The sequence below is a fragment of the Danio rerio genome, chromosome 4 (assembly GCF_052040795.2).
Source record: "Danio rerio strain M-AB ecotype USA chromosome 4, GRCz13ab, whole genome shotgun sequence".
In the NCBI taxonomy this organism is placed as follows: Eukaryota; Metazoa; Chordata; class Actinopteri; order Cypriniformes; family Danionidae; genus Danio; species Danio rerio.
This window is the reverse complement of record NC_141024.2, coordinates 80,979,494-81,007,480: the sequence shown is the minus strand read 5'-3', so window position 1 is coordinate 81,007,480 and position 27,987 is coordinate 80,979,494. Positions and strand designations below refer to the sequence as shown.

The 27,987-nt window shown below is 42.6% G+C and overlaps 3 protein-coding genes and 6 non-coding genes across 10 annotated transcripts in view; 7 read left to right on the top strand and 2 right to left on the bottom strand.

Annotated features, from left to right (window-relative positions):
* Positions 1-92: 92 nt before the first annotated feature.
* On the top strand, positions 93-165 carry trnav-aac (transfer RNA valine (anticodon AAC)). The gene has a single exon. It is a non-coding gene; the product is annotated as a tRNA-Val (tRNA).
* Positions 166-271: 106 nt separating this feature from the next.
* Positions 272-344, top strand: trnav-uac (transfer RNA valine (anticodon UAC)). Its single transcript has one exon. It is a non-coding gene; the product is annotated as a tRNA-Val (tRNA).
* Positions 345-1,425: 1,081 nt separating this feature from the next.
* Positions 1,426-1,508, bottom strand: trnal-cag (transfer RNA leucine (anticodon CAG)). Its single transcript has one exon. It is a non-coding gene; the product is annotated as a tRNA-Leu (tRNA).
* Positions 1,509-3,011: 1,503 nt separating this feature from the next.
* On the top strand, positions 3,012-3,084 carry trnav-uac (transfer RNA valine (anticodon UAC)). The gene has a single exon. It is a non-coding gene; the product is annotated as a tRNA-Val (tRNA).
* A 2,474-nt stretch (positions 3,085-5,558) lies between these two features.
* trnav-aac (transfer RNA valine (anticodon AAC)) lies at positions 5,559-5,631 on the top strand. Its single transcript has one exon. It is a non-coding gene; the product is annotated as a tRNA-Val (tRNA).
* A 103-nt stretch (positions 5,632-5,734) lies between these two features.
* trnav-uac (transfer RNA valine (anticodon UAC)) lies at positions 5,735-5,807 on the top strand. The gene has a single exon. It is a non-coding gene; the product is annotated as a tRNA-Val (tRNA).
* Positions 5,808-9,284: 3,477 nt separating this feature from the next.
* Positions 9,285-11,440, top strand: LOC101886888 (uncharacterized). Its single transcript, XM_087250620.1, has 4 exons — positions 9,285-9,439; positions 9,798-9,881; positions 10,382-10,872; positions 11,038-11,440. Exons 3-4 carry the CDS (start codon positions 10,496-10,498, stop codon positions 11,417-11,419), a joined length of 759 nt encoding a protein of 252 aa, XP_087106746.1. The 5' UTR covers positions 9,285-9,439; positions 9,798-9,881; positions 10,382-10,495; the 3' UTR covers positions 11,420-11,440.
* Positions 11,441-12,392: 952 nt separating this feature from the next.
* On the top strand, positions 12,393-15,053 carry LOC108183315 (uncharacterized). The gene is made up of 3 exons (XM_087250221.1): positions 12,393-12,590; positions 13,055-13,452; positions 13,632-15,053. Exons 2-3 carry the CDS (start codon positions 13,111-13,113, stop codon positions 14,847-14,849), a joined length of 1,560 nt encoding a protein of 519 aa, XP_087106347.1. The 5' UTR covers positions 12,393-12,590; positions 13,055-13,110; the 3' UTR covers positions 14,850-15,053.
* A 7,213-nt stretch (positions 15,054-22,266) lies between these two features.
* The window catches only part of si:ch211-197e7.1, a 44,673-nt gene continuing 38,952 nt past the window's right edge, over positions 22,267-27,987 (bottom strand). The window contains exons 11-12 of one of the 2 annotated variants that reach the window (XM_087245653.1): positions 24,237-24,283; positions 22,267-23,992 (exon numbers count right to left, since the gene is read on the bottom strand). In XM_087245653.1, the coding sequence (XP_087101779.1) occupies positions 23,445-23,992; positions 24,237-24,283 (595 nt within the window). In that variant the 3' untranslated portion in view covers positions 22,267-23,444. The remainder of the gene's footprint in view (positions 23,993-24,236; positions 24,284-27,987) is intronic. The other variant, NM_001444237.1, reaches the window with a different exon arrangement.

Sequence of the window (27,987 nt, the reverse complement as noted above, 5' to 3'; positions counted from 1 at the left end):
ACGCTGAGTTGGCTTTGTCCGCTTGATTGACAAACGTGTACACCTTGTTTTATCCTTGCACGCCTAAGTTCGCTGGGGTAAGCACTTGTGGGGTTTCTGTAGTGTAGTGGTCATCACGTTCGCCTAACACGCGAAAGGTCCTCGGTTCGAAACCGAGCAGAAACAGTGCTCTTCTTTTGGCGAGAAAATAATAGCATCCACTGCCGCACCAGCAATGATCGTCAACAGGCACCCAATCAAAAAGGGTTATCTGCTAGTTGTACTTCTGAAGGTTTCCATAGTGTAGTGGTTGTCACGTTCGCCTTACACGCGAAAGGTCCCCAGTTCGAAACTGGGTGGAAACTACCTCTCTTTTACGACAATTGTCAAATCAGGCTTCTGTTGAGTATTGATGTTCACTGAAAACATTCTTTCTGCAGAGCGTTGTGAGGCTAGAAGTTTGAATTCAACTCAGTGTTTACCTCCCCTTGCGGTGTCGCAAACTTGCGTAGAATCTGATTTCTTTTAGCTTTTTGTTGTGCATGAGCAGGTGGCCAGTGCGTTTGCTGGCCCTCCACGATGCGGACCGTACAAGACAGCTCTATAAAAAAAGACTACAAATACTTGAAGCACCACTGGCCTATTGGTTTCCGTAGTGTAGTGTTTATCATGTTTGCATTACACGCTAAAGGTCTCCTGTTCGAAACTGGGCCGAAGCATACAATTAGTGGACACTTTTGTTCAAAGCGACATACAATAGTGGAGGTATTTAGCGATTCAACAAGACGAGGCAATGCATACGAAAAAGGGCTATATATTCCAAGTAATTTGTTTGTGCTCAGGGAATTTAGTGCTGGAGTAGGAGTGTCGTTTTCTTTAGAGAGAGGGATATTCACCGGGGTTCGGGTGTACTCTGAAGAGATGGGTGTTAGCTGTCGTTTGAAGGAGACCAGTGTATCCGTAATCCGAGTAGGAATGGCAAAATGATTCCACCAGCGTAGAACATTGAATGAAAACATTGTGGAAAGTGACTTTCAGTCTCTCTGCGATGGCACCACAAGACAGTGCTCTCACCCTAACCGGAGGCTCCTGTGTTTATCACGATGGCTTTACAAGCGGAGGGTCTCCTGTTAGAAACTAAGCGGAAACATTCAGATTTGCTTTTACGCGCATTCTTAATAGGCTCTCTGCTCACTGGATGATGCACGATACAAGGTCGTGGATCTGTCAAATGTCATAACTTGACGTTGTACGAGGATTTGACGAAAAAATGCCCTGCAAACCTTAAAAATTAACACCATCCCAGGACAATTCTTTTGATCCCCTTTCGGTGCACTTGCATTAAAGCCCGCGTGATGCGGCGCTTTGTCAGTGTTACTGTATCATTCGGACATGGTGGCAGGGAGTTAAAGACTTCAGCGAGAGCGCATAGCCACAGGCTCGGTTTGTCAGAAGTGGGATTCGAACCCACGCCTCCAGGGGAGACTGCGACCTGAACGCAGCGCCTTAGACCGCTCGGCCATCCTGACATGCAAGTTTGGCAGGAGCTGTCTCCTGGGAGCCACACCGCAGTACCGTGACATGGAATCTGGTGTTTCACAGCTTGCCCAGCTCCGGCTGTCCACCTCATTGGCGCAGCAGGCAGCTAAGCTGTGCTCTGCTCCTGGGGCTGCGCCTAGTTTCAATAGCCAACACTTGACAGCTGTCATTGCTTACGACCACACCACCCTGAGGGCGCTATAGAGCAAACAGGAAGTGAGTTGGCAGCAGTGAGGAGAGAAAGGCTCTCCCCATTTTGCTTGTCTACCTTTTTGTTTATTGACCTTGAGTGGTTTGTTTGTTTGTTTTATTTTTGTCTTTAAAAACCACCTAACAGCAGCATTTTGCTGACTGAAGGGTGGTTATGTGTTTTTTATTTTTAATCATGGACAGATTACCCGGCAACGACACGGAAATGGAGGGACTTGCACGAAAGGATAAAGAAAATGGGCTGGATAATAGACGAAGAGATAAAAAATGGACTTGACAGCAGACAAAGAGATAAATAAAATGAAGAGCCCGGCCAACGAAAAGGTGAAAAAGGTAAGAATAAGCAAGAGATACAAAGAAGAGTGTGCACAAAGGAAGCAACAGTAACTGTAGAAGTAGAAAATGTAAAAGATGCAAGAAGGTTTGATATAATCAAAGCAGTCACGGAGCTGATTGGAGAAGGAAGAATTCTGGCGGTGAGACCCAAACAAACAAGGGAGTATGAAGTAACAATGGAGACTGAAGATGACACCGAAATTTTAATAGACAATGGATTGACAATTAAAGGAGTGAAATCTGAAGTACGGAGGTTACAAAACAGAGACTATGTTGTTTCGTTCAAGCATCTGCCTGTTTACCTAGCTGATGAAGAAATTTTAAGCAAGCTAGAGGGATGGGGAGTTTTCCCCATGTCTAAAACTAAAAGAAGACTGTATCCAGGCACAAGCATAGAAGATGGAACAAGGTTTGTAAAAAACAGATTTCCAGAAGAGACGGTCTCCCTACCATACAGTACCAAAATCGAGACGGCTGAAGGGGCACAGCACTTTAGAGTCATGCACACCAATCAGGTAAAAACCTGTCGACTACGCATGAGCTCAGACCATGTGATGAAGGAATGCCCAGAATTCAGGTGCTTCAAATGTGACGAAAGGGGACATTTCGCTAGGACCTGTACAGCTGTGTTGGGCCCGAATTGTAAATTGGCCCTAATACCTGCAGGGAGCTTGTCACGCTGAGTTGGCTTTGTCCGCTTGATAGACAAACGCGTACACCTTGTTTTATCCTTGCACGCCTAACTTCACTAGTGAAAGCAATTGTGGGGTTTCTGTAGTGTAGTGGTCATCACGTTCGCCTAACATGTGAAAGGTCCTCGGTTCGAAACCGAGCAGAAATAGTGCTCTTCTTTTGGCGAGAAAATAATAGCATCCACTGCCGCACCAGCAATTATCGTCAACAGGCATCCAATCAAAAAGGGTTATCTGCTAATTGTATTTCTGAAGGTTTCCATAGTGTAGTGGTCATCACGTTCGCCTTACATGCGAAAGGTCCCCAGTTCGAAACTGGGTGGAAACAACCTCTGGCTTTTACGACAATTGTCAAATCAGGCTTCTGTTGAGTACTGATGTTCACTGAAAACATTCTTTCTGCAGATCGTTGTGAGGCTAGAAGTTTGAATTCAACTCAGTGTTTACCTCCCCTTGCGGTGTCGCAAACTTGCGTAGAATCTGATTTCTTTTAGCTTTGTGTTGTGCATGAGCAGGTGGCCAGTGCGTTTGCTGGCCCTCCACGATGCGGACCGTACAAGACAGCTCTATAAAAAAAGACTATAAATACTTGAAGCACCACTGGCCTATTGGTTTCCGTAGTGTAGTGTTTATCATGTTTGCATTACACGCTAAAGGTCTCCTGTTCGAAACTGGGCCGAAGCATACAATTAGTGGACACTTTTGTTCAAAGCGACATACAATAGTGGAGGTATTTAGCGATTCAACAAGACGAGGCAATGCATACGAAAAAGGGCTATATATTCCAAGTAATTTGTTTGTGCTCAGGGAATTTAGTGCTGGAGTAGGAGTGTCGTTTTCTTTAGAGAGAGGGATATTCACCGGGGTTCGGGTGTACTCTGAAGAGATGGGTGTTAGCTGTCGTTTGAAGGAGACCAGTGTATCCGTAATCCGAGTGGGAATGGCAAAGTGATTCCACCAGCGTAGAACATTGAATGAAAACATTGTGGAAAGTGACTTTCAGTCTCTCTGCGATGGCACCACAAGACAGTGCTCTCACCCTAACCGGAGGCTCCTGTGGTTATCACGATGGCTTTACAAGCGGAGGGTCTCCTGTTAGAAACTGAGCGGAAACATTCAGATTTGCTTTTACGCGCATTCTCAATTGGCTCTCTGCTCACTGGATGATGCACGATACAAGGTCGTGGATCTGTCAAATGTCATAACTTGACGTTGTACGAGGATTTGACGAAAAAATGCCCTGCAAACCTTAAAAATCAACACCATCCCAGGACAATTCTTTTGATCCCCTTTAGGTGCACTTGCATTAAAGCCTGCCTGATGCTGCGCTTTGTCAGTGTTACTGTATCATTCGGACATGGTGGCAGGGAGTTAAAGACTTCAGCCAGAGCGCATCACCACAGGCTCGGTTTGTCAGAAGTGGGATTCGAACCCACAGCTCCAGGGGAGACTGCGACCTGAACGCAGCGCCTAAGACCGCTCGGCCATCCTGACATGCAAGTTTGGCAGGAGCTGTCTCCTGGGAGCCACACCGCACTACCGTGACATGGAATCTGGTGTTTCACAGCTTGCCCAGCTCCAGCTGTCCACCTCATTGGCGCAGCAGGCAGCTAAGCTGTTCTCGGCTCCTGGGGCTGCGCCTAGATTCAATAGCCAACACTTGACATCTGTCATTGCTTACGACCACACCACCCTGAGGGCGCTATAGAGCAAACAGGAAGTGAGTTGGCAGCAGTGAGGAGAGAAAGGCTCTCCCCATTTTGCTTGTCTACCTTTTTGTTTATTGACCTTGAGTGGTTTGTTTGTTTGTTTTATTTTTGTCTTTAAAAACCACCTAACAGCAGCATTTTGCTGACTGAAGGGTGGTTATGTTGTGTTTTTTATTTTTAATCATGGACAGATTACCCGGCAACGACACGGAAATGGAGGGACTTGCACGAAAGGATAAAGAAAATGGGCTGGATAATAAACGAAGAGATAAAAAAATGGACTTGACAGCAGACAAAGAGATAAATAAAATGAAGAGCCCGGCCAACGAAGAGGTGAAAAAGGTAAGGATAAGCAAGAGATACAAAGAAGAGTGTGCACAAAGGAAGCAACAGTAACTGTAGAAGTAGAAAATGTAAAAGATGCAAGAAGGTTTGATATAATCAAAGCAGTCACGGAGCTGATTGGAGAAGGAAGAATTCTGGCGGTGAGACCCAAACAAACAAGGGAGTATGAAGTAACAATGGAGACTGAAGATGACACCGAAATTTTAATAGACAATGGATTGACAATTAAAGGAGTGAAATCTGAAGTACGGAGGTTACAAAACAGAGACTATGTTGTTTCGTTCAAGCATCTGCCTGTTTACCTAGCTGATGAAGAAATTTTAAGCAAGCTAGAGGGATGGGGAGTTTAGAAGTCTGTATCCAGGCACAAGCATAGAAGATGGAACAAGGTTTGTAAAAAACAGATTTCCAGAAGAGACGGTCTCCCTACCATACAGTACCAAAATCGTGACGGCTGAAGGGGCACAGCACTTTAGAGTCATGCACACCAATCAGGTAAAAACCTGTCGACTACGCATGAGCTCAGACCATGTGATGAAGGAATGCCCAGAATTCAGGTGCTTCAAATGTGACGAAAGGGGACATTTCGCTAGGACCTGTACAGCTGTGTTGGGCCCGGATTGTAAATTGGCCCTAATACCTGCAGGGAGCTTGTCACGCTGAGTTGGCTTTGTCCGCTTGATTGACAAACGCGTACACCTTGTTTTATCCTTGCACGCCTAACTTCGCTGGAGAAAGCGCTTGTGGGGTTTCTGTAGTGTAGTGGTCATCACGTTCGCCTAACACGCGAAAGGTCCTCGGTTCGAAACCGAGCAGAAACAGTGCTCTTTTGGCGAGAAAATAATAGCATCCAGTGCCTCACCAGCAATGATCGTCAACAGGCACCCAATCAAAAAGGGTTATCTGCTAGATGTACTTCTGAAGGTTTCCATAGTGTAGTGGTTATCACGTTCGCCTTACACGCGAAAGGTCCCCAGTTCGAAACTGGGTGGAAACAACCTCTTTCTTTTACGACAATTGTCAAATCAGGCTTCTGTTGAGTACTGACGTTCACTGAAAACATTCTTTCTGCAGAGCGTTGTGAGGCTAGAAGTTTGAATTCAACTCAGTGTTTACCTCCCCTTGCGGTGTCGCAAACTTGCGTAGAATCTGATTTCTTTTAGCTTTGTGTTATGCATGAGCAGGTGGCCAGTGCATTTGCTGGCCCTCCACGATGCGGACCGTACAAGACAGCTCTATAAAAAAAGACTATAAATACTTGAAGCACCACTGGCCTGGATGCACGATACAAGGTCGTGGATCTGTCAAATGTCATGACTTGACGTTGTACGAGGATTTGACGAAAAAATGCCCTGCAAACCTTAAAAATCAACACCATCCCAGGACAATTCTTTTGATCCCCTTTCGGTGCACTTGCATTAAAGCCCGCGTGATGCGGCGCTTTGTCAGTGTTACTGTATCATTCGGACATGGTGGCAGGGAGTTAAAGACTTCAGCCTGAGCGCATCGCGGCAGGCTCGGTTTGTCAGAAGTGGGATTCGAACCCACGCCTCCAGGGGAGACTGCGACCTGAACGCCAGCTGCCGAAGGATAGTCCGACAATATTTCACAAATGTTGAAGATGAGAGCCAATCGGAGCGATACGCTCTAACATTGTAGCCAATCACGTTGCAGCGCTTCAACATTTGCATCCAATCGCGGACCGGAATTCTCAACATTTGACCAATCAGAGTCGAGACAATGTTGAAGCCGGGGGGTAGGAACTGTTCCAAGAATCACCGCTAGGTGTGCAGTCAAACAGGTTAGTCAGATGTCAATCAATTTTCTGAACTGAGCCGAAGGTACACGAAGGAATGACGCGGTCCTCTGGAGGCGGGTCAGAGGTCAAAAAAGTTCATTGACCATCAGTGATATTCAACGAACAGCATCATTCGACAGAGCACAGCATCGTTTTGCTTGCAGTAAAGGATTTTTTCCGATAGTGATTTCTTAAAAAAGGTAGGAAAAACTACACAATTGCACGAATTAATGTTTTAGTGTGTTGTATTTCAAATTTGGATACTTTAATTCAAAACCGTTTAATTTATAGGAGAAAAATGTCTGAAAAATCTCATAAAGCCATGTCAGACGCTCACTGGATTTCACGTCTGAAAAAGTTTGCCAGCACAGGAGTTTGGCCATCAAATGAGGGCAACAGGCCAGCTCCTCAACAAAAAAAGTGGCATGAGATTTATCAAAGGGTGTGTATTTCATTTACATGATATAACGTTTGTTGAAATTTGCTTAACAGAGTAACGTTAACTTGTTAGGCTTCAGTACATTCAGTACAGTATCTGTGTAAAACATGTCATACTTGTTTTTAAATATTAAAGTGTTTTAAATTGCATGTATTTTGAGATTTACGTCGAATAATTTAGTAAGTTTGACCGTTTATGAGAGAGATCTGAAAAGGTGGGGGAAGGGATTATGAGTACAGTATACAGCATGTGGTTTTAAGGCCTGAAATGTTCCTGTCCAGTTCCTTTTATTCTTCTTTTCGTTTTTGGAGATACAAACTGTACGATTACATATTAGACAAATATTAAACACATTCTAGAAACAGTGTTAAATTAATTTACAGAGCTATTGTGTGCTTTATTAAGGGAGTCATTGAGTAAAAATTCTTATTTAGTTATAAAAGTTTTTTGTATTGTATAAAATTATTTAATATATCTTTCATGATTTTTTCAGATTGAGAAATGCCCATTGCAATCTCGTGGGCAGAGGACTTTGCTTGGAGGTGTGCTGAAATGCACATGTGGTTTTCACACTCAAAAGGTACATTTTTGAGTCAATATGTGTTTATTTTTATTTACTAGAATGCCTTTCCTTTTTCATGATTATATGTATTTTTGTGATTTATTTTCAGCAGAGTACTGCTTCTGCTGCTCCAGCACAAACGGTGCAACAACCTGCCCCTACTGTACCTGCTCAGGAGGTGATGGAGACGAGACAACTTGAGGCCCAGCCCCAGCCCCCGTCTACTCCATCAGTGGCATCAAAGATTTCACCGCAATTGTCAATGGTACATTTTTTTTTTAATCAAAAGAAATGACAATTTCAGTGTTTCAAGAGTTCAAGGTGTTCAAAGTTCAGTTCAAAGTTCAAACATAGGAGAGAAAAGAACAAAAAGCAATAAAAAAAGTTGAGGTGTTGCTAGAAACCTGCTTCTTTTCATACCTCTTCTACAGTGGGGGGTAGCAGACACTTGCTGATTGGTCGGTTTGAGTTTCAAAGTGTAAGCTAAAATTTGTACTTTTCTAAACAACGAGTCTGAGGTATTATCTTGAAAAAGATACTTACTTATTTAAAAAATATATAAATATATATATATTTTTTTTTGCTACCACAGGTATGATAATATTTTTTCTTCTGGGAGAAAGTCTTATTTGTTTTATTTCGAATACATTTTTCAAGGTCAATATTATGAGCCTCTTTAAGCTTTTTTTTTTTTTTTTTTGGCATAGTCTACAAAACAAACCATCGTTATACAATAACTTGCCAAACTACCCTAACCTGTCTAGTTAACCTAATTTACCTAGTTAAACCTTCAACTGTCACTTTAAGTGGTATAGAAGTGTCTTGAAGAATATCTAGTCAAATATTATTTACTGTCATCAGGGCAAAGATAAAATAAATCAGTTCTTAGGAATGAGTTATTAAAACTTTAATGTTTAAAAAAATGTGCTGAACAAATCTTCTCTCCATTAAACAGAAATTGGTGGAAAAAAATAAAAAAGCGGGCTAATAAATCAGACTTCAACTGTATATAACACATAGTGTGATGTTGTAATATACAATGTATGTTTTTGTTGAAATGCATGATGTAATAATAGTACAATAATACTGTATATAACATAATGCAATACTTTATTCCTTTGGTAGTAAAACAAAATATTTGTTTGCATATTGCTCCTTGATCCAGAAAACTATAATTTTAATCAAAGCCTAACATGTCACATTTATTTGCAATGAACCAGTTGTCTAATTAAATCTATTCTAACTTATATCTTATTTCTACCTGTAAAAGTAGCAGAGTTTGGTAGTAAAATGATTGTACAACAGACATATTGAAAGATAGTTTCTAATTGCTTGAAATGTAATGTGATATACACTAATGTTCAAAAAATTATTATTGTTAAAATATAAAAGCTTAATATTAATCATATATTGCAAGAATTCTATTGTGTTTGATTTGCTCATCAATTAAGTAGATTTTATTTGATTTGAATTGTTTGAATAAATTATTCTTTATTTATTTAATTTGCCTATATTATTATTTCACATTATTCCAGTTTTTACTAAATATTTGATTAAATAAATGTAGCCTTGATAAACATAATTAAAACATAAAAAAAATACATTGAGCAGATTGCAAACCTTTGAACAATAGTGTACATTTTGCCATTGTGAACACAGTGTTTTTAATGAAATGCTTTTTGTCTTGCCCTTTTTGAGTTCACCAAACCAAGATTTTCCGGATCCCACATTGCTGCAGCAAAGCCAAATCTTAGTGTGGCTAGAAGACCATCACAGGTTGACGTTCAGCCCAGTTCAGCAGTGTGTAGTGCTTCTACACCAAGCACGGCTGTAAGTATTGTCATAATCCACATAGCTTTCTGAGAGAATTTGGTATAAGCATTTGTTTTACGTAAATTCGTATTTTTATTAAGTACAGTCACATTAAATCTCAATAAAACATCTCTGTAGTATTCTTTTAGTGCATAAAAACATATATATTAAAAATAAGCACCATTCTTTAAACTTTTTGTTCTGCATAGAAGCGCTGTGACAAAATTTTACAGTTTAGCAGCAATCATTCATTTCCAATGTATTTTATACATTAATGTTCAAATAAAGTAATGGTTGCAAAAAATTCTGATTAGTTAATGTTACTTATAGATATATATTTACAAAATGCACTTTGTTATACTGCTTGTTTGTACAGACACAGGACCTTCAAGTTTCTGCCCCCGTCCTCACATCCACTACGGCAGTGACCAGTTCCACAGAGCCGTCCAGCATTGTCTCAGTAAGTAATTTCATATTTTCTGTCCAAAAAAAGGTAATTTGGTTTGCATATTTGCTGCCCCAGCTGAATTCACACAAAGTGGTTTTAAGACCAGCCAATTAAATTGACTTGATGTTAATTAACTAAGCTTGATATATGTATAAATGTTAACAAAATAAAGAGAGGATAAAATAAAGCAAAGAATCACAAAAATTACGCCTTCTGTTGTTGATATTTTATGTTCACAGTAGTAAAAGAAAAGAAAATGGATGGAAAAGTAGAAAGGAAAAAGAGAAATAACTGTATTGGAAAATACTTTTGCTTCTTTAAAGAAAATGTTTATTGGTGAAATTCTATTAATGATTTTTGGAATTGAAAAACATAATAAGGTATTTAAAAACAATCACTTAAAATCAAAGGTATTTAGATTATAATCATGATATCATGTGAGGGTACTCACTCAAATATGTAAGGTGCATTTACATTACCAGACTAAAGGTTTGATCTATTTTCCTTCACAGACTGCACCTTCTGGGTCATTGTTGCAAGCTCCATCAGCTGTTCCACTTCCGCGCCTTTGGGCTGAAACCTTGCCACCAGAGGACCACAAGTGGATTGCCACCAGGCTTTTTAAAATGGGGTCCAAAGGAAAGCCAGAGCTTCGAGACAACCTCCAGCTCTGGTATTACCCTCCACAGCCTGCACTTACATACAATCAGGCTCCAGCTCCAGACAGATTTTTCTGTCATTCACTTTTGCTGTGGATGCCATACAAGCTGTGGAGGGTCAAAGTCCTTTGCCCTAATCCTGCATGTGGACAGCATCAGCTGACAGGTGGAGGTCTGCACAAAAGGGCACGGCAGGTTCTGGACATCGACAGGATGTACAACATGGTTACAGAAACCCTCATCTGTACCAAGTGCAAAGCCTCGCATGTGTCCTGGAGTCAGACTGTCTTGCAGCAGCTGGATCTTGGCCATCCCTCAGAGTTTCGGGTCATTCTCACACAGAAGTGAGTAATTGAACACCTTTATTCCTCATGCAGTTGTTAACCTATCATCACAGATATATGAAAATACTTTACAAATATATATATATATATATATATATATATATATATATATATATATATATATATATATATATATGTTTATATTAATATTCTTCTGTTCCTAAGGTACGCCTGTGATATAAGAGTCATTCGCCTACTGCGTGAGCGTGGACTAGGCAACAGCCCCACAAGGGTCATCAAACAACTGAAGGAAAACCACAGTGAAGAGTGGCTCCAGCGTCTAGCCCGCTACACCACTCAGTGTGTGGATTTCCTCAGTAGACCTGGGGTGTTGCCGATCACCTTCCAGGAGCCCCCAGCACCTACAGTTGTGCCAAGCTGCAAGTGGCTCCTCACTGTCTACAGCCAGGACATCTTGACAAGGCTGAATGAAATCCATGCCAGGATAACATCGACCCATGGGTCCATCTTGAAGATGGATTCAACTAAAAAGGTTAGTGGATATTCATCAATTTATAATTTCTTTATTATATTCCAGCATTGGTAAAAACCCTTTGTGTAGTCTGCTTGATCTGACGATACACCATGGTTCTTCTCTTGTCTAATCTAGATCACAAAAAAGCTGTCCGGGACAGCAAAAGGAACAGGACTCTGGCTCACCTCTGTTGGCAATGAGTTTGGTCAGGTGCTGATAAGTGTGCTCACTGCCCAGGAAGGAGCAGGACTGGACAGGATGATGGATGGGCTGGTCAGAAGATACCAGGAGTCTGGTGTGGATCCACCTGCTGTTTTGTATGTGGACTGTGGGTGCTGCACTGATGTGGGTGAGACCAAACTCAAAGCCAGGTTTAGAGGATGGCCGGAGTTGACTGTGAAATTGGACATCTGGCACTTTATGCGCAGGATTGCTGTGGGATGTACAACTGATGCTCATCAACTGTATCCCATCTTCATGTCACGGATCTCTGCGTGCATTTTTGAATGGGATGCGGCTGATGTTTCTTTGCTACGCCAAGCAAAGCGAGCACTGTTGATGTCCCAAGGTTGGCCTGCGTTGACAGATGCTGATGTCAACAAGCATCTCACCAGGGAGGAGCTGGCTCTCCATTGCCGGAGGAGGACCCGTGGGGAGGAGACTACCATCCTTCTACTTGAACAGCTTCTTACTGAGCTCATGAGCAACAAGGGCAATGACTCGCTGGGCGTTCCTCTTTTAGACAAGGAAAGGATGGGGCACATCTGGAGTGTCCAAAAAAAGCATATAAAATGCATTCAGGACCCCCCTGGTGTCGTGCTCTATACTGAAACGGGGAGCATAACCAAGGGAGGTGTTCTGCTACGGACCTACAGATGTGCCAGGGGCTCCACGTCTCTCGAGTCCTTTCATTTACACCTCAATCGTTTCATCCCAGGTATGATTCTGCACAAACATTGTGTAAAAACGCATTAAATGTCTTTGTGTGTTTGTTTTTTAATCAAGTCCTAAACATTGTTTTTAATATTTACAGGGTACAGCGAAAATAGTCTGAACTTTCAGATTTATTTGCTGGAGGGACTAAACAGGTGGAACCAGGACCGGGAGGCTGCTTCCTTGGCATCTGAACCATCAGCTTTACGCAGCTACACAGGAGAACTTGTTCACTGTGTAAACTGCAACTTTAAAAAGCTGTTTGGGAGAAAAGTGGTGCCCAACTTTTGTCCGCCTGCACGTTACACTGGTAAGAGATTTTGCTATTGTTAATAAACCTGCAATTTCTGTGTTCTCTCCATCTACTGTATCCAGTTTGATACAGTAGGTCAATGTTCATGAGCTTTGTGCTGTGAAATCTTTGCTTGTCTTTAAATATTTGTAAGAACAAATGTATTGTTTCATGACTATTTACTGAAGTAAAGCAAGATACAAAGTTGTCATTACATTATTATTACATGTCATTATCAAACATAATGCTACAAGCTTTGAGGGAAATTTATTTGTACATTTCTCTGTCTTCGTTGTATTTCCATTGCATTTCATTAGATGTTTTGTCCAGAATATTTATTATGTTTTGGATCTCTGATTAAAATGTATGTTTTTGTTTGTTTCTTCCTTGACGTTGAGCTTTTAAAACTACTTGCTACTTCAACACCCAATCAAACATGGCTCTTAAAATTTGTTTATTTATGTTTCATTTATTTTTTTCAGGTGAGCTCATTGGAGTGCAGTATCTGTTCCAGCAGACTGGTCAGGCACTGCAGAACATGAACCCAGAATGTGAGCAGACTGCTGAGCTCATTGAGGATCTCAATGTGGATGAGCGAGAAGAAGATGATGGCTTCTGTGACATCAGTGAGGATCACACTATTGTTGATCCGGAGGCTGCTCTGTCACCATCCTCCTCCACATTGAGATCGGGTTCCTCCACTGCAGTCACCAGCAGTGTCGCTTCTTTGCCAGTCTCCACATGCCCTGCACTGGTCCCTGACCCACCTGCGCAGCCTGAAGAACCAATTTCACCTGTGCCCTTAGAGCCAGAAGAGGCTACGGAAGATGATGACGAAGACAATGATGATGACGACGATGATGATGGTGATGAAGAGACTGTAAGTCCCACTAATTTCTGTCTTTACAGTGATCTAGAATAATTTTAAAATAAAGTGTAAAGTCAAACACGCATCAGGTTTATTTCCGTAGTGCAGCTTCAACATGATAACAGAAACAATTATGGAATTATGCATTGAAAAATTTAATATGCTATTTTATTTTGTTGTGCTTTCATTAGGCTGTTGACTACCAAAATATTCCGGGCTTCCAGCATGTGGACAGGCTGGCTGAATATCTGGTTGAGCTTCGGACCCACAAAAGCCTCAGCCTCACCAACCAGGAGGCCAACGAGATCATTGGTCTTTGGCAAAGCCTGCATGACCAAGACAAGAAGCGGGTGGTGTATGCAGCTCGACACCAGAAGCGACTGCTGAGTGGGCGATTTAAAACACCCAAGAAGCCCACTCACACCCCTGGCGTGGAGAGCACTACCAGATGTGTGCTGGGTGCAAGCAGTGCTCCTGCTCAGTGGCCTGACTGTTGCCGTCTTGTGGAGACCATCTTTATTAGGCTTTGTACCATCCACCCTAGTCCCAAGCGAAAAGGCAAGGGAACCCTTTCAAGATGGTCTCTGATCCTGCAAGACTACCGCAGGATTAGGCAACTCGTACTGGGCAACAGCTTGGTAATGGGAGGTACATCCATGCAGCTGGTTGAGGTAAACCAGAATACCCTGATTCAGTGGTTTAATAACAGACAGAAGAAACAGGAGCTGTCTGTGCTGCTTCAGGGTATTCAGTTGCCTCAACACCTCCCAGAAGCCCAGGAGCCTCTCCCAGTTGCCAAAAGTCTTCGGACAGAGCCAGACCAACCAGGAGAGCAGCACCAGTATGTGTTGCCAGAGAGCACAGCAGGTCAGGCAAGGCAGAGGCAGACATCTGTTGGACGACCCCCACTCAGACCCAAGGCACCAGTACAGACCCAGGTCATATTTACACCACCAGCACCTGGAGCATCGCTGCAGATGGTACCCAACATATACATCCCAGCTACACCAGGGTACCAGGGTATGCCGATGTTTCAGGGTGTACCAATGTTCCAGGCTGTGCCAATGGTCCAGGGAATCCCTATGGCCCAGGGTATCCCGATGATGCAAGGAGTGCAGATGGCCCAGGGTATCCCAATGGTGCAGGGGATGCCACTCAGACAGCCACCACTTCAGCCAACAATGTCCAGTACCAGCTCACAGCCAGCTGCATCACCGTCCACATCTGGAGCCATTCCCAAAAGACCGTACCGTAGAACTGTTCAAGCGAACACTTGTAAAAAGTGTGGGCAGTTCAAAACAAATTCCACAGGCCATAGCCAACTCAGGGGCAGGGTGTACTGCCCACAGACTGAAACTTTAACTAAAGAAGAGTGGCTAGAGGAAATGAAAAGGACCAACCCAAAATAATGTGTTTGTTTGTTTGTGTATGTATATAGTGTAATAGTTCTTCAGTTTATTCAATTTCACTTGCTGTTAGTTTATATTTTTATTTAACATTTTCTTTAAATAGTGTATTTATTTTGTTGACATTTTATTTAACTTTTATATTATTTATGTGTGTGTGTGTGTGTGTGTGTGTATAGTGTTTACAGTTTATAACCATAATAATTCAATTTATTCTATTTCACTTGTTTTTTTGCACATTTTACTTTTTAATAATTTATTTTGTTAACATTTTATTTAACTTATTTATTATTTATATATGTGTGTGTATTTATATAGTTTATAACCATAATAGTTCTACAGTTTATTCTATTTCACTTGTTGTTGGTTTCTATTTTATTGCGCATTTTATTTAAATAGTGTATTTATTTTGTTAACATTTTATTTAATTTATTATTTATATGTGTGTGTGTGTGTGTGTGTGTGTGTGTGTGTGTGTGTGTGTGTGTGTGTGTGCAAAATGACACCATCTGAAAAATGGACAAAAACTACTTTAAAAGCAGCACAATTAAATTACTACACTAAAAGATCAATAAACAACCTGGGGAAGTGTCGAAAAACGACTCCTGAGTAAAAACTCTGTAATTCTCTGTCCAACATTTATTAAAGTATTATACTTCATATCTGAGAAGTCAAACATAAAATTACTTTGTTCAGGCAATTTTAGTTTTTCTCTAAATAAATATAACTTTATAATATTTTTTTTCTCTTTGCACTTTATTTACACACAATTTAGCTTCAGGTTCTGAAGGATTAACAGTAATTTACTCAGCACAATTAAGTAATTCTAGAGTGAAAAAACCAACTGGACGCTACAATCAGAAATAAAGCTTGAGTTTCATTATTTTTGTTTTGGGAACAGGTTTCACACAATGTAATTCTGAAAGTTAAAAATTAATATTTTTAGGTTGTTTCAGTTAATGAGCTGATTTGAGGTTGATTTCTTTTCACTCGAGCCAACAATCAGTAATTTTAGCTCAATGAGTGATGTTTCAGTTTAACTAACCAAAGAAAGAACATCCTCTAATTATTGATTTAATTGTTAATTGTATTTATTATATTTAATCTATATGAAGTCAAGTGATATTAGAGGTCATGACTAATGATGGACGCTCTCCTTTATTGATTAGATGAAATGTTCTTGATGATTTATCAGCAGACCCATGAAATCAATATTAAGCAAGTTCGTTTTATTGATTATGTCTAATTTCATAATCATGTCACTAAAAGGTAAGGACTGATTAACACATGTCATTTGTCATTCAGGGGAAGAAAACAACGAAACGTACTTGTCGGGACGTCTGGCGCCTGGAGGTATGTGCCCAATGCCAATTATTGCTGACCTGCCATCTCATTTTTGGCAAAGGTGTAAAGAAATGGAGTTTTGGCAGCTTTGGGTGTTTAACGAACCAGGGGAGGCCTTTGGCCAGGCTGGCTGCCTGAGTGTTCGATCCCTGAAAATGCTGGCGGGCGCTTTGGCCTTGGAAAGGGGTCCCATCCAAGATGTTCAGACATTACATGCTGCCCCAGAAAGAGTGTCCGACCTCCGCCAACGCTGGCGGCCACTGTGGTCCTGGAAGGGGTCCCATCCAAGGTGTTCAAAAATTATACACTGACCCAGAAAGAGTGTCGGACCTCCGCCAACGCTGGCAGCCACTGTGTCACTGAAAGGGGGTCCCACCCAAGGTGTTCAGACATTACACTCTGCCCCAAAAAGAGTGTCCGACCCCTGCCAACACTGGTGGCCGCTGTGGAACTGGAAGGGGGTCCCATCCAGGGTGATCAGACATTACACTCTGCCCCAAAAAGAGTGTCCGACCCCCACCAACGCTAGCGGCCGCAGTGGTCCTGGAAGGAGGTCCTTTCTAAGATGTTCAGAGATTACACACTGCCCAAGAATGAGTGTCTCACCCCCGCTTATGCTGGTGGCCGCTGTGGCCCTGGAAAGGGGTCTCATCTAAGGTTTTCAGACATTAAATGCTGCCCCAAAATAAGAGTCCGATCCCCGCCAATATTGCCGGGGACTCCCAGCTGTGGAGGGCACTAGTGGCACAGTTCCTCATGTGATAACCTGTGGAGCGAGTTTGGAGGATCCCACCTTTCTAGTAATCGTCCCATAAACTCTCATTTGGGAAATGGTGGGTCTGACAGTTTGGAACAAGGTGATGATGCTCACCACTTGGGTTACTTGTACCCCAGGCCCAAGAACGCCAGGCCATGTCTGATGGGAAGCCACCTTTCCTGGAAGTCCCACGCCTGGCAAGTGCGGGCATTTCCTGCAAGTCGTTGGCTGCGCGTCCTGGCACGGTCAGAACGAACAATGGGGTCGTTGGCCTGGTTGTCTGCTCAGGCAAGTGCGTCCATTTCCCGCAAGCCATTGGCTGCGTGTCCTGGCACGGTGAGAATAAACAAGGGGCCTTTGGCCAGGTTGTCTGTTCAGGCAAGTGCTTTAGCTTTCCACAAGATGTTGGCTGTGCATCCTGGCAGGCTGAGAACGAACAAGGGGGCCTTTGGCCAGGTTATCTGCCCAGGCAAGTGCATCTATTTCCTCCAAGCCATTGGCTGCGTGCCCTGGGATGGTGAAAACGAACAATGGGGCCTTTGGCCAGGTTGTCTGCCCAGGCAATTCTTGCGTTTCGAGTAAGCCATTGGCTGCGCGTCCTAGCACGGTGAGAATGAACAATGAAAACTTTGGCCAGGTTGTCTGCCCAGGCCAGTGTGTCCGTTTCCCATGAGCCCTTGGCTGCACATCCTGGAATGGTGAGAATGAACCAGGGGGCCTTAGGCAGCGTTGGCTGCTCAGGCAAGTGCGTCTGTTTCCTGTAAGCCTTTGGCTATGCATCCTGGCACGATGAGAATAAACCAGTGGGCCTTTGGCCAGGTTGTCGACAGAGACAATTTTGTCCGTTTTCTTGTAAGCCATTGGCAGCACATCCTGGCACGGTAAGATGGAACCAGGGGGCCTTTGGACAGGTTGTCTGCCCAGGCAAGTGCTTCCGTTTCCCACGAGCCGTTGGCTTCGCATTTCAGCACGGTGAGAATGAACCAGGGAGCCCTTTGGCCGTGTTTTCTGCCCAGGCAATTGTGCTCATTTACCACAAGCTGCTTGCTGCCCATCCTGGCACGGTGAGAACGAACTAGAGGGCCTTTGGCTAGGCTGGCTGCCCCAGCAAATGCATCCAACCCCCACTACACTCTGTCAACCTGTGCAAGGCAATCATGGAAGTCTTTTATTAATTAGTGGTAGAACGATGTTATAGGTGCACCCCAGCCACATCGGAAATTAAACATGGCCTCAAGAGGTGAGGGAAAGGTTGGTGCACCCCAGCTATCTTTGAACTTGAATATTTACAGGTGGCAGAACAAGGGAACGGGTGGTGCACCAGAGCGAGGTAGGTCACCACTGGTACGTTTGCTTGGCGGTTAGCCATTGGCTGCGCATGCTGACACAGTGAGATTGAACCAGGGGGCCTTTGGCGAAGTTGTCTGCCCAGGCAAGTACTTCTGTTTTTCCAACAAGCCGTTGGCTGCGCGTCCTGGCACGGTGAGAATGAACAATGGGGCCTTTGACTAGGTTATCTGGCCAGGCAAGTGTGTCCGTTTCCCACAAGCCGTTGGCTGTGTGTCCTGGCATGGTGAGAACAAACAATGGGGCCTTTGGCCAGGTTTACTGACCAGGCAAGTGATTCCATTTCCCATAAACCGTTGGCTGCGCGTCCTGGCACGGTGAGAATGAACTATGGGTTGAACAGGTTGTCTGCCCAGGCCAGTGCATCCGTTTCCCTCGAGCCCTTGGCTGCACGTCCTGTGATGGTGAGAACGAACCAGGGGGACTTTGGCAAGGTTGGCTGCTCAGGCAAGTGTATCCGTTTCCCATGAGCCTTTGGCTGTGCATCCTGGCATGGTGAGAACAAACCAGTGGGCCTTTGGCCAGGTTGTCTGCAAAGGCAAGTAAGTCCGTTTTCTTGTGAGCCATTGGCTGCGCATCCTGGCACGGTGAGATGGAACCAGGGGGGCTTTGGCCAGGTTGTCTGCTCAGGCCATTGTGTCCGTTTCCTATGAGCCATTGGCTGTCTATTTCGGCACGGTGAGAATGAACCAGGGGGCCTTTGGCCAGGTTTTCTGCCCAGGCAAGTGTGCCCATTTCCCGCTAGCCACGGGTTGTGCATCCTGGCATGGTGAGAACGAATCAGAGGGCCTTTGTCTAGGTTGGTTGGCCAACCAAATGTATCCGACCCCCACAACACACTGTCAACCTATGTAAGGCAAATATGTAAGTCTTATAATAATTGGTGATAGAACTTTGTAACATTGGTGCACCCCAGCCACGTCGGAAATTGAACGGGCTTCAGGTGGTTTAACTGGGAAAGGCTGGTGCACCCCAGCTATCTTTGAACTTGAACATTTTCAGGTAGCAGAACAGGGGAGAAGGTGGTGCACCAGAGCCTGGTGGGTCACCAATGGTACGTCTGGCTGGCGTGTGCAGTCAGGCCTTGGCTGCGGATCCTGGCACAGTGAGAACAAACCAGGGGGCCTTGGCCTGGTTGGCTGCTCAGGCAAGTGTGTCCATTTCCCGAGAGCCACTGACTGCACGTCCTGGCACGGTGAGAAAGAACCAGGGGGTCTTGGGCCAGGTTGTCTGCCCAAGCAAGTCCATCCATTTATGAAAACGGTGAATCTGACCAATGAGAATGAGGTGAGTACGCTCATTGCTTAAGTTGTTTAGACCCAGGGCCAAGAACAATAGGACATGCCTGATGGGAAGCCACCTTTCCTGGATGTCCTGTGCCTGGATATACATGCCCGATGCCAATTATCCTGCCATTGAGTTTTCGAGGAAGGCATAAAAATATGGACTGGATGGAGTTTTTGGTGGTTCTGCATGGTGAGAATGATCCAGGGGGGCTTTGGCAAGGTTGTCTGCCCAGGCAAGTGCGCCTGTTTCTCAAAAGCCGTTGGCTGTACGTCCTGGCATGGTGAGAACAAACCAGGGGGCCTTGGCCAGGTTGGCTGCTCAGGCAAGTGCATCCATTTCTGGCGAGCTGTTGGCTACGCATCCTGGCACTGTGAAAAAGAACCAGGGGGTCTTTGACTAGGTTGTCAGCAATCTTTGAACTTGAATATTAAATGGACTCTAAAACCAGCACAGACACACACACACACACACTAGTTTTACGTCTTAATTGTGTGAGACGTTACAACGTGTTTTCCTTTGCCTTGCCGTGTTTGACCCTTGTTTTGTTTTGTTTATGTTGTATGCTTCCTGCCTTTTGACCATCCACCTGTTTATCGACCACGACTCTGGAATGCTCATATACATCTGTTTGTTCCTGTATTGACCATTGCTTGCCTGATCTTTCCTGTTAATAAACCTGCATTTGGAACAGCACTTCCTTGTGAGCGTCCCACTTCACATTACAAAAAAAAAACAAAAAACAGGCATGATTCATTGATATCCAACAGTAGACCACATCTGTCTGAACAAACTCACTATTATGTGGTCATTTGCACAGAGCTTAATCTTTTATTGGCACAGTAAATGAGCAGTGTAAGCTGAACACACACAGTTTTCCTGCACTTCAGTTTGCTGTTGTTCTTTACTGCTGTCGTTAAACCCTGACATTAACACACACGATGGTCAAAACTTGATTATTTGACTAAAGTTTTAGTTGCTTCAGTAAATATGCCAATATTAACAGACATTCAGATCACTTTATTTAGTGGAGCAGAATACTGATTTACAGTGCAGTAAAATAAAGTTTTGACCTCTAAGATAGTGTGGAATGCACATGTTTGAATTAATTTATGTTTATTAACATTTCACTTTTTGAATATCTGAAAGGAAAATGTTGATAAAATATGACACACCAGATATTGACATCAAAAATACACTGTCAAATTAAAAAATAAAACACTGTGCTGACAATAACGTGTTTTTGGAGGTCATTTTCATGTGTATTTACACAGATAATTTGCTGGGAAGTGTAAAGATGTGTCAGCAGATTGAGGATCCATTTGCAGCTTTGAGTCACAATGGGATGATCGTACAGGCAGGCTTAGATAACAACAAACGAGAATAATGAAGGAGAAACTTAACTCAGAGATTGTGAACAGGCAATCGGTCGAGACAGGCGGTGTACAGCAGAGAGAGTGTTCCATTAAACTGAGCAGAGTCACAGAAGGCAGGCAGCATCAACAATCACAGAAGCGGAAAAACAGTCCAGCGTCAAAACACAGAATCAGGTCAGTAAACATGGAAATGCTCAGAATTGAATGCAGGGCAAAACCACTTCGAAATGTGTAACAGCAGAGATGGAGTTTAAATAGTCATCAGGATAGCTTTCAGGTGCTAGGGTAATCAGACGGGAGGAATGCTGGGAGATGAGGTGAAACTGAGTTTGTAGTTTAGTGATGGTGACCTCTGGTGGCGATCAGGGGAACCACAGAACTTGGAAATGTTAAAAAAAAGACCCAACTGCACTTTTCCAGCAATAATTCAGTGTGATTTTCTTGATTATTTGCTCATCCACATCCACTGCCGTCCCCTAACACCATTAATCAGTGGAACATCTGACACTGAATGATGGAGACATCACAGAGACAATCTCTTTAGCTCAGAGGAGAGGAAAGGTTCAGCTAAACTGTGTATTTTCACACAACTCCTCATCTAGTCAAGAGTTAAAAGATTATTACCAGACACAAATATTATTGATCTAATCTGAAGTGTACAATAATGTACAGGAGCAGAATGTGAGAGATTATTAGTATTGTTTTTAAGATTTTTTTGTATTTTTTTAAGATCTCTTGTTTTAAAGGTAAAGGTTAAAGTTCATATTTTATCAGCATATTTAGCCTAATTACAATCAGAGACAGTTTAAGAGCAGCAGTCTTGTGTGTTTAAGACTTTATTTCAGCTGTTTTAATATGTTTAATCACACTTATACTTGATCTTTAGTCACTAAATACATTTCTTTATGATTTCCTGCAGAAACGTCAGTGTTTAGAGAAGCAACAAGCCATAATTCTGCACTGTAAGTTTTCATTTGAGTAAATAATTGTGGATAATATGACATTATATACATTAAGGTGTCGTTAATGGTAATTTATAACAGTAAATGAATCTTGCAGAGCATTTATTAATCCTAGTTAATGACTCCTAATAAATGAGAGTGATCAGACATTTACTGAAGCATTATTAATGCACAGTTGTGCTGGTGAACATCAGTTAATGCACTGAGAGTCAACAAGAACTAACAGAGAACAACTTTACTGTCATCAACTAACATGAACAGATCAATAAATACTGGAATAAATGTGTTTTTATTGTTCAGTTCAAGTCAAATCATGAAGAAGAAGAAGATCAGAAGAGCAGAAACAAATGTCACACTTCATTTCTCCTTTATTCATTGAGCTGCTGGATTTCTCTACAGTTGATTTAAGATTTGACAGAGATTCAGACAGGATTCAGACATTTCCGTGTTCATCATCACATTCTAATATCAGCAGTGGATTTGACATTGACTTTTATTATTTGTGCTCAAACAACAGAGAAAAAATATAAAGCTATATGCATGAATGACCTGTTCTTAATACATATCATCATTGTGAAATGATGAATACACCTCCTGGGCACCACCATCTCTCAGGATCTGCAGTGGGACATTCACGTAGACTCTATCGTGAAGAAAGCCCAGCACAGACTGTACTTCCTTCATCAGCTGAGGAAGTTTAACCTGCCACAGGAGCTGCTCGTGCAGTTCTACTCAGCTGTCATCCAATCCATCCTTTGCACTTCCATCATCGTCTGGTTCGGCTCAGCTGCCAAAAGTGACCTCCGTAGACTACAGCGAATAGTCCAGACTGCTGAACGAATCACTGGCACTACCTTTCCTACACTTCAAGAACTGTACTCTTCCAGAGTGAGTAAAAGGGCTTGCAAAATCACTCTGGATACCTCACACCCAGCACACTACCTGTTGGACCTGTTACCGTCTGGTCGGCGCTTCAAAGCACCAAGCACAAAAACAGCCAGACACAGGAAAAGTTTCTTTCCTCAGGTCATCTACCTCATGAACAGTTAATTGTTACTCTACTTTGCAATCAATATGTGCAATACTTTCCCATACGTACTTGTACACAGCACCTTATATCAATATGCACTGCAATACTTTATCCATTCGCATTTGTACACATCACCGTATAACCTGTATATTTATAACAAATCTGTACATACAACTCAACTTCCAGATTTCGGGACAAACTTCATCTCTGTTTAAGGTTTATCATCTGTTTTTTCTTTTTTTTTTCTTTCTCATATTTATTTTGTTTTGTCACTTTATGCACACTGGATGCTTCTTTAGCCAAAACAAATTCCTTGTGCATGTGAAGCACACTTGGCAATAAAACTGATTCTGAAAGACACTTTATAAATTTAGCTTTTTTGTGCAATATTAAAAGTAATTGCCGGGCAATATAATAAAAACAACATTTTAAATGAAGACTGCACACACACACACACGCACACCTGCAGAGGATTCTGGGTAAATCTCTCGTCAGTCTTCAGCTCAGTTTCACTGATGATCCAGAATAAACCCTAAACCCAGGGCAGAGCGGCTCAGTGAATGTGGTCTGGACTGAGTGGATGAGGCTCATTGTGTCTCTATAGATGTTGTAGAAGATCAGAGTTCCTGCACTGTGATCCACAAACACTCCTATTCTCTTGCTGAGCCGCTTTACAGGGAGACGAGTCTCTGTGTTATTGTGAATGAATATGAATCTGGAGGAAGAGCAGTGCAAACTCCAGGACTGAGCATTACGTCCAAACTCACACTCAACACCTCCCTTCCTCCTGATGCTCTTATATGACACTGATATACACACACCACCATCTCCACTCCAGTCAGTCTCCCAGTAACAGCATCCACACACACTCTCTCTGCACAACACCTGAGGATAAAGACCATCAAATCTGTCTGGATGATCAGGATATGGCTGATCCTTCCTCATCATCATCATGTCCTCTCTAACAGGCTTCACCTTTCTGTTCTCCTCAGACAGAATGAGTTGAATGTGTGCTGTGTTTGGATCCAGCGTGAGGAAACAGACATCTGAACAAAAGAACACACACATTTACAACCACAGCTGTGTGTGTGTGTGTATGTGTGAGAGAGTGAGAGAGAGTGTGTGTGTGAGAGAGCTTGTGTGTGTGTGTGTGTGTATGTGACAGAGAGTGTGTGTGTGTGTGTGTATGTGTATGTGAGAGAGAGCTTGTGTGTGCACGGGCATGTGTGTATGTGTTAGAGAGAGAGGGAACTTATGTGTGTGTGTGTGTGTGTGTGTGTGTAGTCCTACATTTGTGCAGTCCTGCTGTAATTCTCTTCTCTCCTCCATGATCCAGACTGTAAACACACACAGATTATCATTCAGTCAGTACACAAACATCAGCTTAAAACTCACACACACACACACACACACACACACACACACACACACACACACACACACACACACACACACACACAGTCCTTCAGTCAGTACACAAACATCAGCTTATAGCACACACACACACACACACACACACTAATTCTGCAGATTGAGTCCAATAAGACATGTGGATTGTGTGCTGAATGCTGGATTGTGATTGGCTGATCAACAATAGATGATATCAGTGCATTAATCAGTGCACTTACAACATGAGTGTGTGTGGAGCTGTCACATCTTAGACAGAGAGAAGTCAGGCAAGCAACGGTCAACTCAGGAGCAAACCGATGTATATGAGCAACCCAGGGTCATGGTAATGCTCACTATTGAAGCTGATAGAGGTGTGAGTATGTCGAATATAGGTGCAAATCACAAAAAACAAATAAATAAAAATCTCTATCAGGAAAGAGTTAAGAGCATTCAGTGTTACGATAGTAACAGGATTTGATGTTGTCAAGCTTATGTTTCCTCTTTAATATTAATTCACCATCAAGGACCATTGTACACCCATTGCTTGAGAAACTTTATTACGAGTTGTCTGAGAGAAGTAGGTAATAGTTATTGTAACGTTCCCTTGCAGAACGTATTTTGGATAAGTGTGTGCGTTCGTTTGTATGTGGGTGTGTCGTTTCATGCATGTGTTACAGGTACGAACGGCATTGGAGGATCCGCATTTCGTGCTGATGACGTTGGCCGCTGACGCTGGGTTTGCGCCACCAATCGCTGGTTGGCGTAGCGTTTAAAAGCCGAGCCCAAACTGCAATGGCGATCTCTCGATCTCTCTCTCTCTGTCTCTTTCCTTCTCGCAACTTCTCGCTCTTATTCTTTCTGTGGGTCTCTGTGAGGACAGTCTCTCTTGCGAGGGCTAGTCTGAGAGAATGTGTTTTGCTTGTTTAATGCTCTTGTCTAAAGTTTGCGATTTAACCATGTTTGTGAAATTGTCCAGTTAACTGACATGTTTGAGTGATGCCTCGGAGAGGTGTAGGAGTGAGTAAGTCGCGCGATATACATATACAACACTCAGAGTGATATTCTGTATTAGTTCACTAGGTTCAGGAGAATGTGCTGTTTTCTGTATGTTTTGTTTTTAGTTAGAGCAGTTTAGTTAAGACGTTTGGTACGTTGAAGATGTTTCTTTTCATGCTTTTCTTTTCATATTTAGTTTAGTTTGGTGAAAACAGTTACTGAGTTTTGTTATATTTATTTCTTTGATTTAAGCACATTCAACTACTTCCTCTCCCCCCAGGTAATTCATTATTTAATCATTGTAAATATTTTTCTTTCACTGTATATATTTTCACTGGTTTTCATTGGATATATGGGCAATAAATAATTGCAGTGATTATTTGATTCAGTTTATTTCTTTCTCCATCCGCTTGTCACACACATTAAACTAATGTATGTTATTGTCATCTACTCCTAGTTTAATATTAACATCTAAAAGGACGTAACATATAATTGGGGGCTCGTCCGGGATCTATTTAAATTATTTAAAATCTTAATTTAGTCCCGGATAATAGTTTTGTGTGTGTGTACTCGGATGGTGTAGAGAAAAAAGGAGAAAAACTGTGACAGTGAAATAGTATCATTTTCTCTCTTTGCAATTTTGGTCTTTTGTTAGTAAGTAGGCTATTTGTGAGAATTTAGACAATGAGTACTTTTGATTTAGAAACATTTGTTGCTAATCCGACATTGGAAGTTTTTGAGCGATGTAGGAAAGACGATTTGTTGCAGATAGGTGAGCACTATCGCATTCCTGTTGTGAGGCAGTCTTTAAAGCGCCTTATTAAAGACGAGGTTTTAAAGCACTTGATTAAACACAAAATTTTAAATTTACCTGATGCGGATGGCGACAAGGCTGGTGCAGAGGCTGTAGAACACAGTCCTGATAATTTAGTGGATGCGGAGAAGGAGACGGGTGAGTATGCCGAGGTGGAGACCGAGGCAAAGACAGGCTTGCCGCCCTTCCATCCATTTTCCCTGACTTCAATTGAGTCTGGGGGTGATGCGAGGCTAAAGGTCCGCCTGGCTCGCATGCAGATTGAAGCTCAAGAGCGAGCTGAGACGCGCCATGCCGAGATGAAGCTGCGCCTGGATATCCGTAAATTGGAAATCGACGCGGAGACACAGGTAAAACTTAGACAGCTCGAGTTAGACTCGATGAAGGTTGGTTCTGGCCGATCTGTGCAGTTAAATCCTGTAAGTCCTGCTGCTAATGATAATTCGGCAAGTGTTTTGAGTGATGTTTCGTCTAGTGCTTTTGATATTAGTAAGCATATTGCTTTAGTGCCTCACTTCAGAGAATCCGAAGTGGATTCCTATTTTGCTGTTTTTGAGCGTGTGGCTGCCGCACTTCATTGGCCTAAAGAAGTTTGGTGTCTTTTGCTACAGTGTAGATTAGTCGGAAAGGCACAGGAAGTTTGTTCTGCTTTAACTTTGGAGGAGAGTTTGAAATATGATTCAGTTAAGAGCGCTGTTCTCCGCGCATACGAGTTAGTGCCTGAAGCGTATCGACAACGTTTTAGAAACCAAAAGAAAAATGCACAGCAAACATTCGTAGAATTTGCCCGTGACAAGGGAGTTCTTTTTGATAAATGGTTGGCTGCTAACAATGTGAGAGATTTTAATGCGCTGCGAGAATTGATGCTTCTGGAGGATTTTAAAAATTGCCTGCCTGAGAGAATTGTCACATATCTTAATGAACAGAAAGTCACGACTTTGTCACAAGCCGCAACTCTTGCGGATGAGTATGTGTTAACGCACAAGAGCGTGTTTTCTGTACCCCGACCTGACAAGACATTGAGTTCATTCACGGCTCAAAATTCCGCACGTCCAAAAAGTAGTTCACCAACGAATAAAGAGATTAGAGAGTGTTTTTACTGCCACAAAATCGGACATTTAATTTCCGAATGTTTAGTGCTTAAACGAAAAAATCAGCAAGGGCAAATGAAACCAGCAGCTTTTGTGAAAACTTTGTCTGAACTTGACTCTAGTGAAAATGAAATTGACGCTGGCTTTAAGCCATTTTTAATGAAGGGACTGATTTCTGTAAATGGAAATACTGAAGAGCAGAAAGAAATTAAAATCTTGAGGGACACTGGCGCACTTCACTCGTTTTTAATTTCTGATGCACTTCCTTTATCTGATCAGACTTACTGTGGATCCAACATTCTAGTTCAGGGAATTGAGATGGGTGTTTTAACGGTGCCTTTGCATCGAATTCACTTGCAGTGTGATTTGATTTCAGGTTTTGTCAAAGTTGGTGTACGTCCTTCCTTTCCTGTCAAAGGTGTTGCGTTTATTCTCGGAAATGACTTGGCCGGGGATAAAGTTTCATCTTTGCCTGAAGTGGTTGATAAACCTGATTGTTTTATCCCTGCTGATGACATTTCTAACACGTTTCCAGACGTATTTTCAGCGAATGTAGTCACTCGTGCCCAAAAACGCAGAATCGGAGAAGAAATAATATTATCTGACTCATTTTTGCCACCTTTGTTTACTGAGAATCCTGTTTCGGTCGATTTTAAAAGTTTTAAAGGTGCTGAGAAAGAAACGCGCTCCGACAATACTCCGCCCACAGATGCGCCCGAATGTGATCTTTTAACTGAACCTATTTCGCACG

What these genes read in the sequence shown, in the direction of transcription:
- LOC108183315 (XM_087250221.1), top strand. Translation starts at nt 13,111, where the DNA reads ATGAACCCAGAATGTGAGCAGACTGCTGAGCTCATTGAGGATCTCAAT. An exon ending in ATGATGGTGATGAAGAGACT is followed by an intron (nt 13,453 to 13,631) that starts GTAAGTCCCACT and finishes TGCTTTCATTAG; the next exon opens with GCTGTTGACTACCAAAATAT.
- LOC101886888 (XM_087250620.1), top strand. Translation starts at nt 10,496, where the DNA reads ATGGGGTCCAAAGGAAAGCCAGAGCTTCGAGACAACCTCCAGCTCTGG. An exon ending in CGGGTCATTCTCACACAGAA is followed by an intron (nt 10,873 to 11,037) that starts GTGAGTAATTGA and finishes TCTGTTCCTAAG; the next exon opens with GTACGCCTGTGATATAAGAG.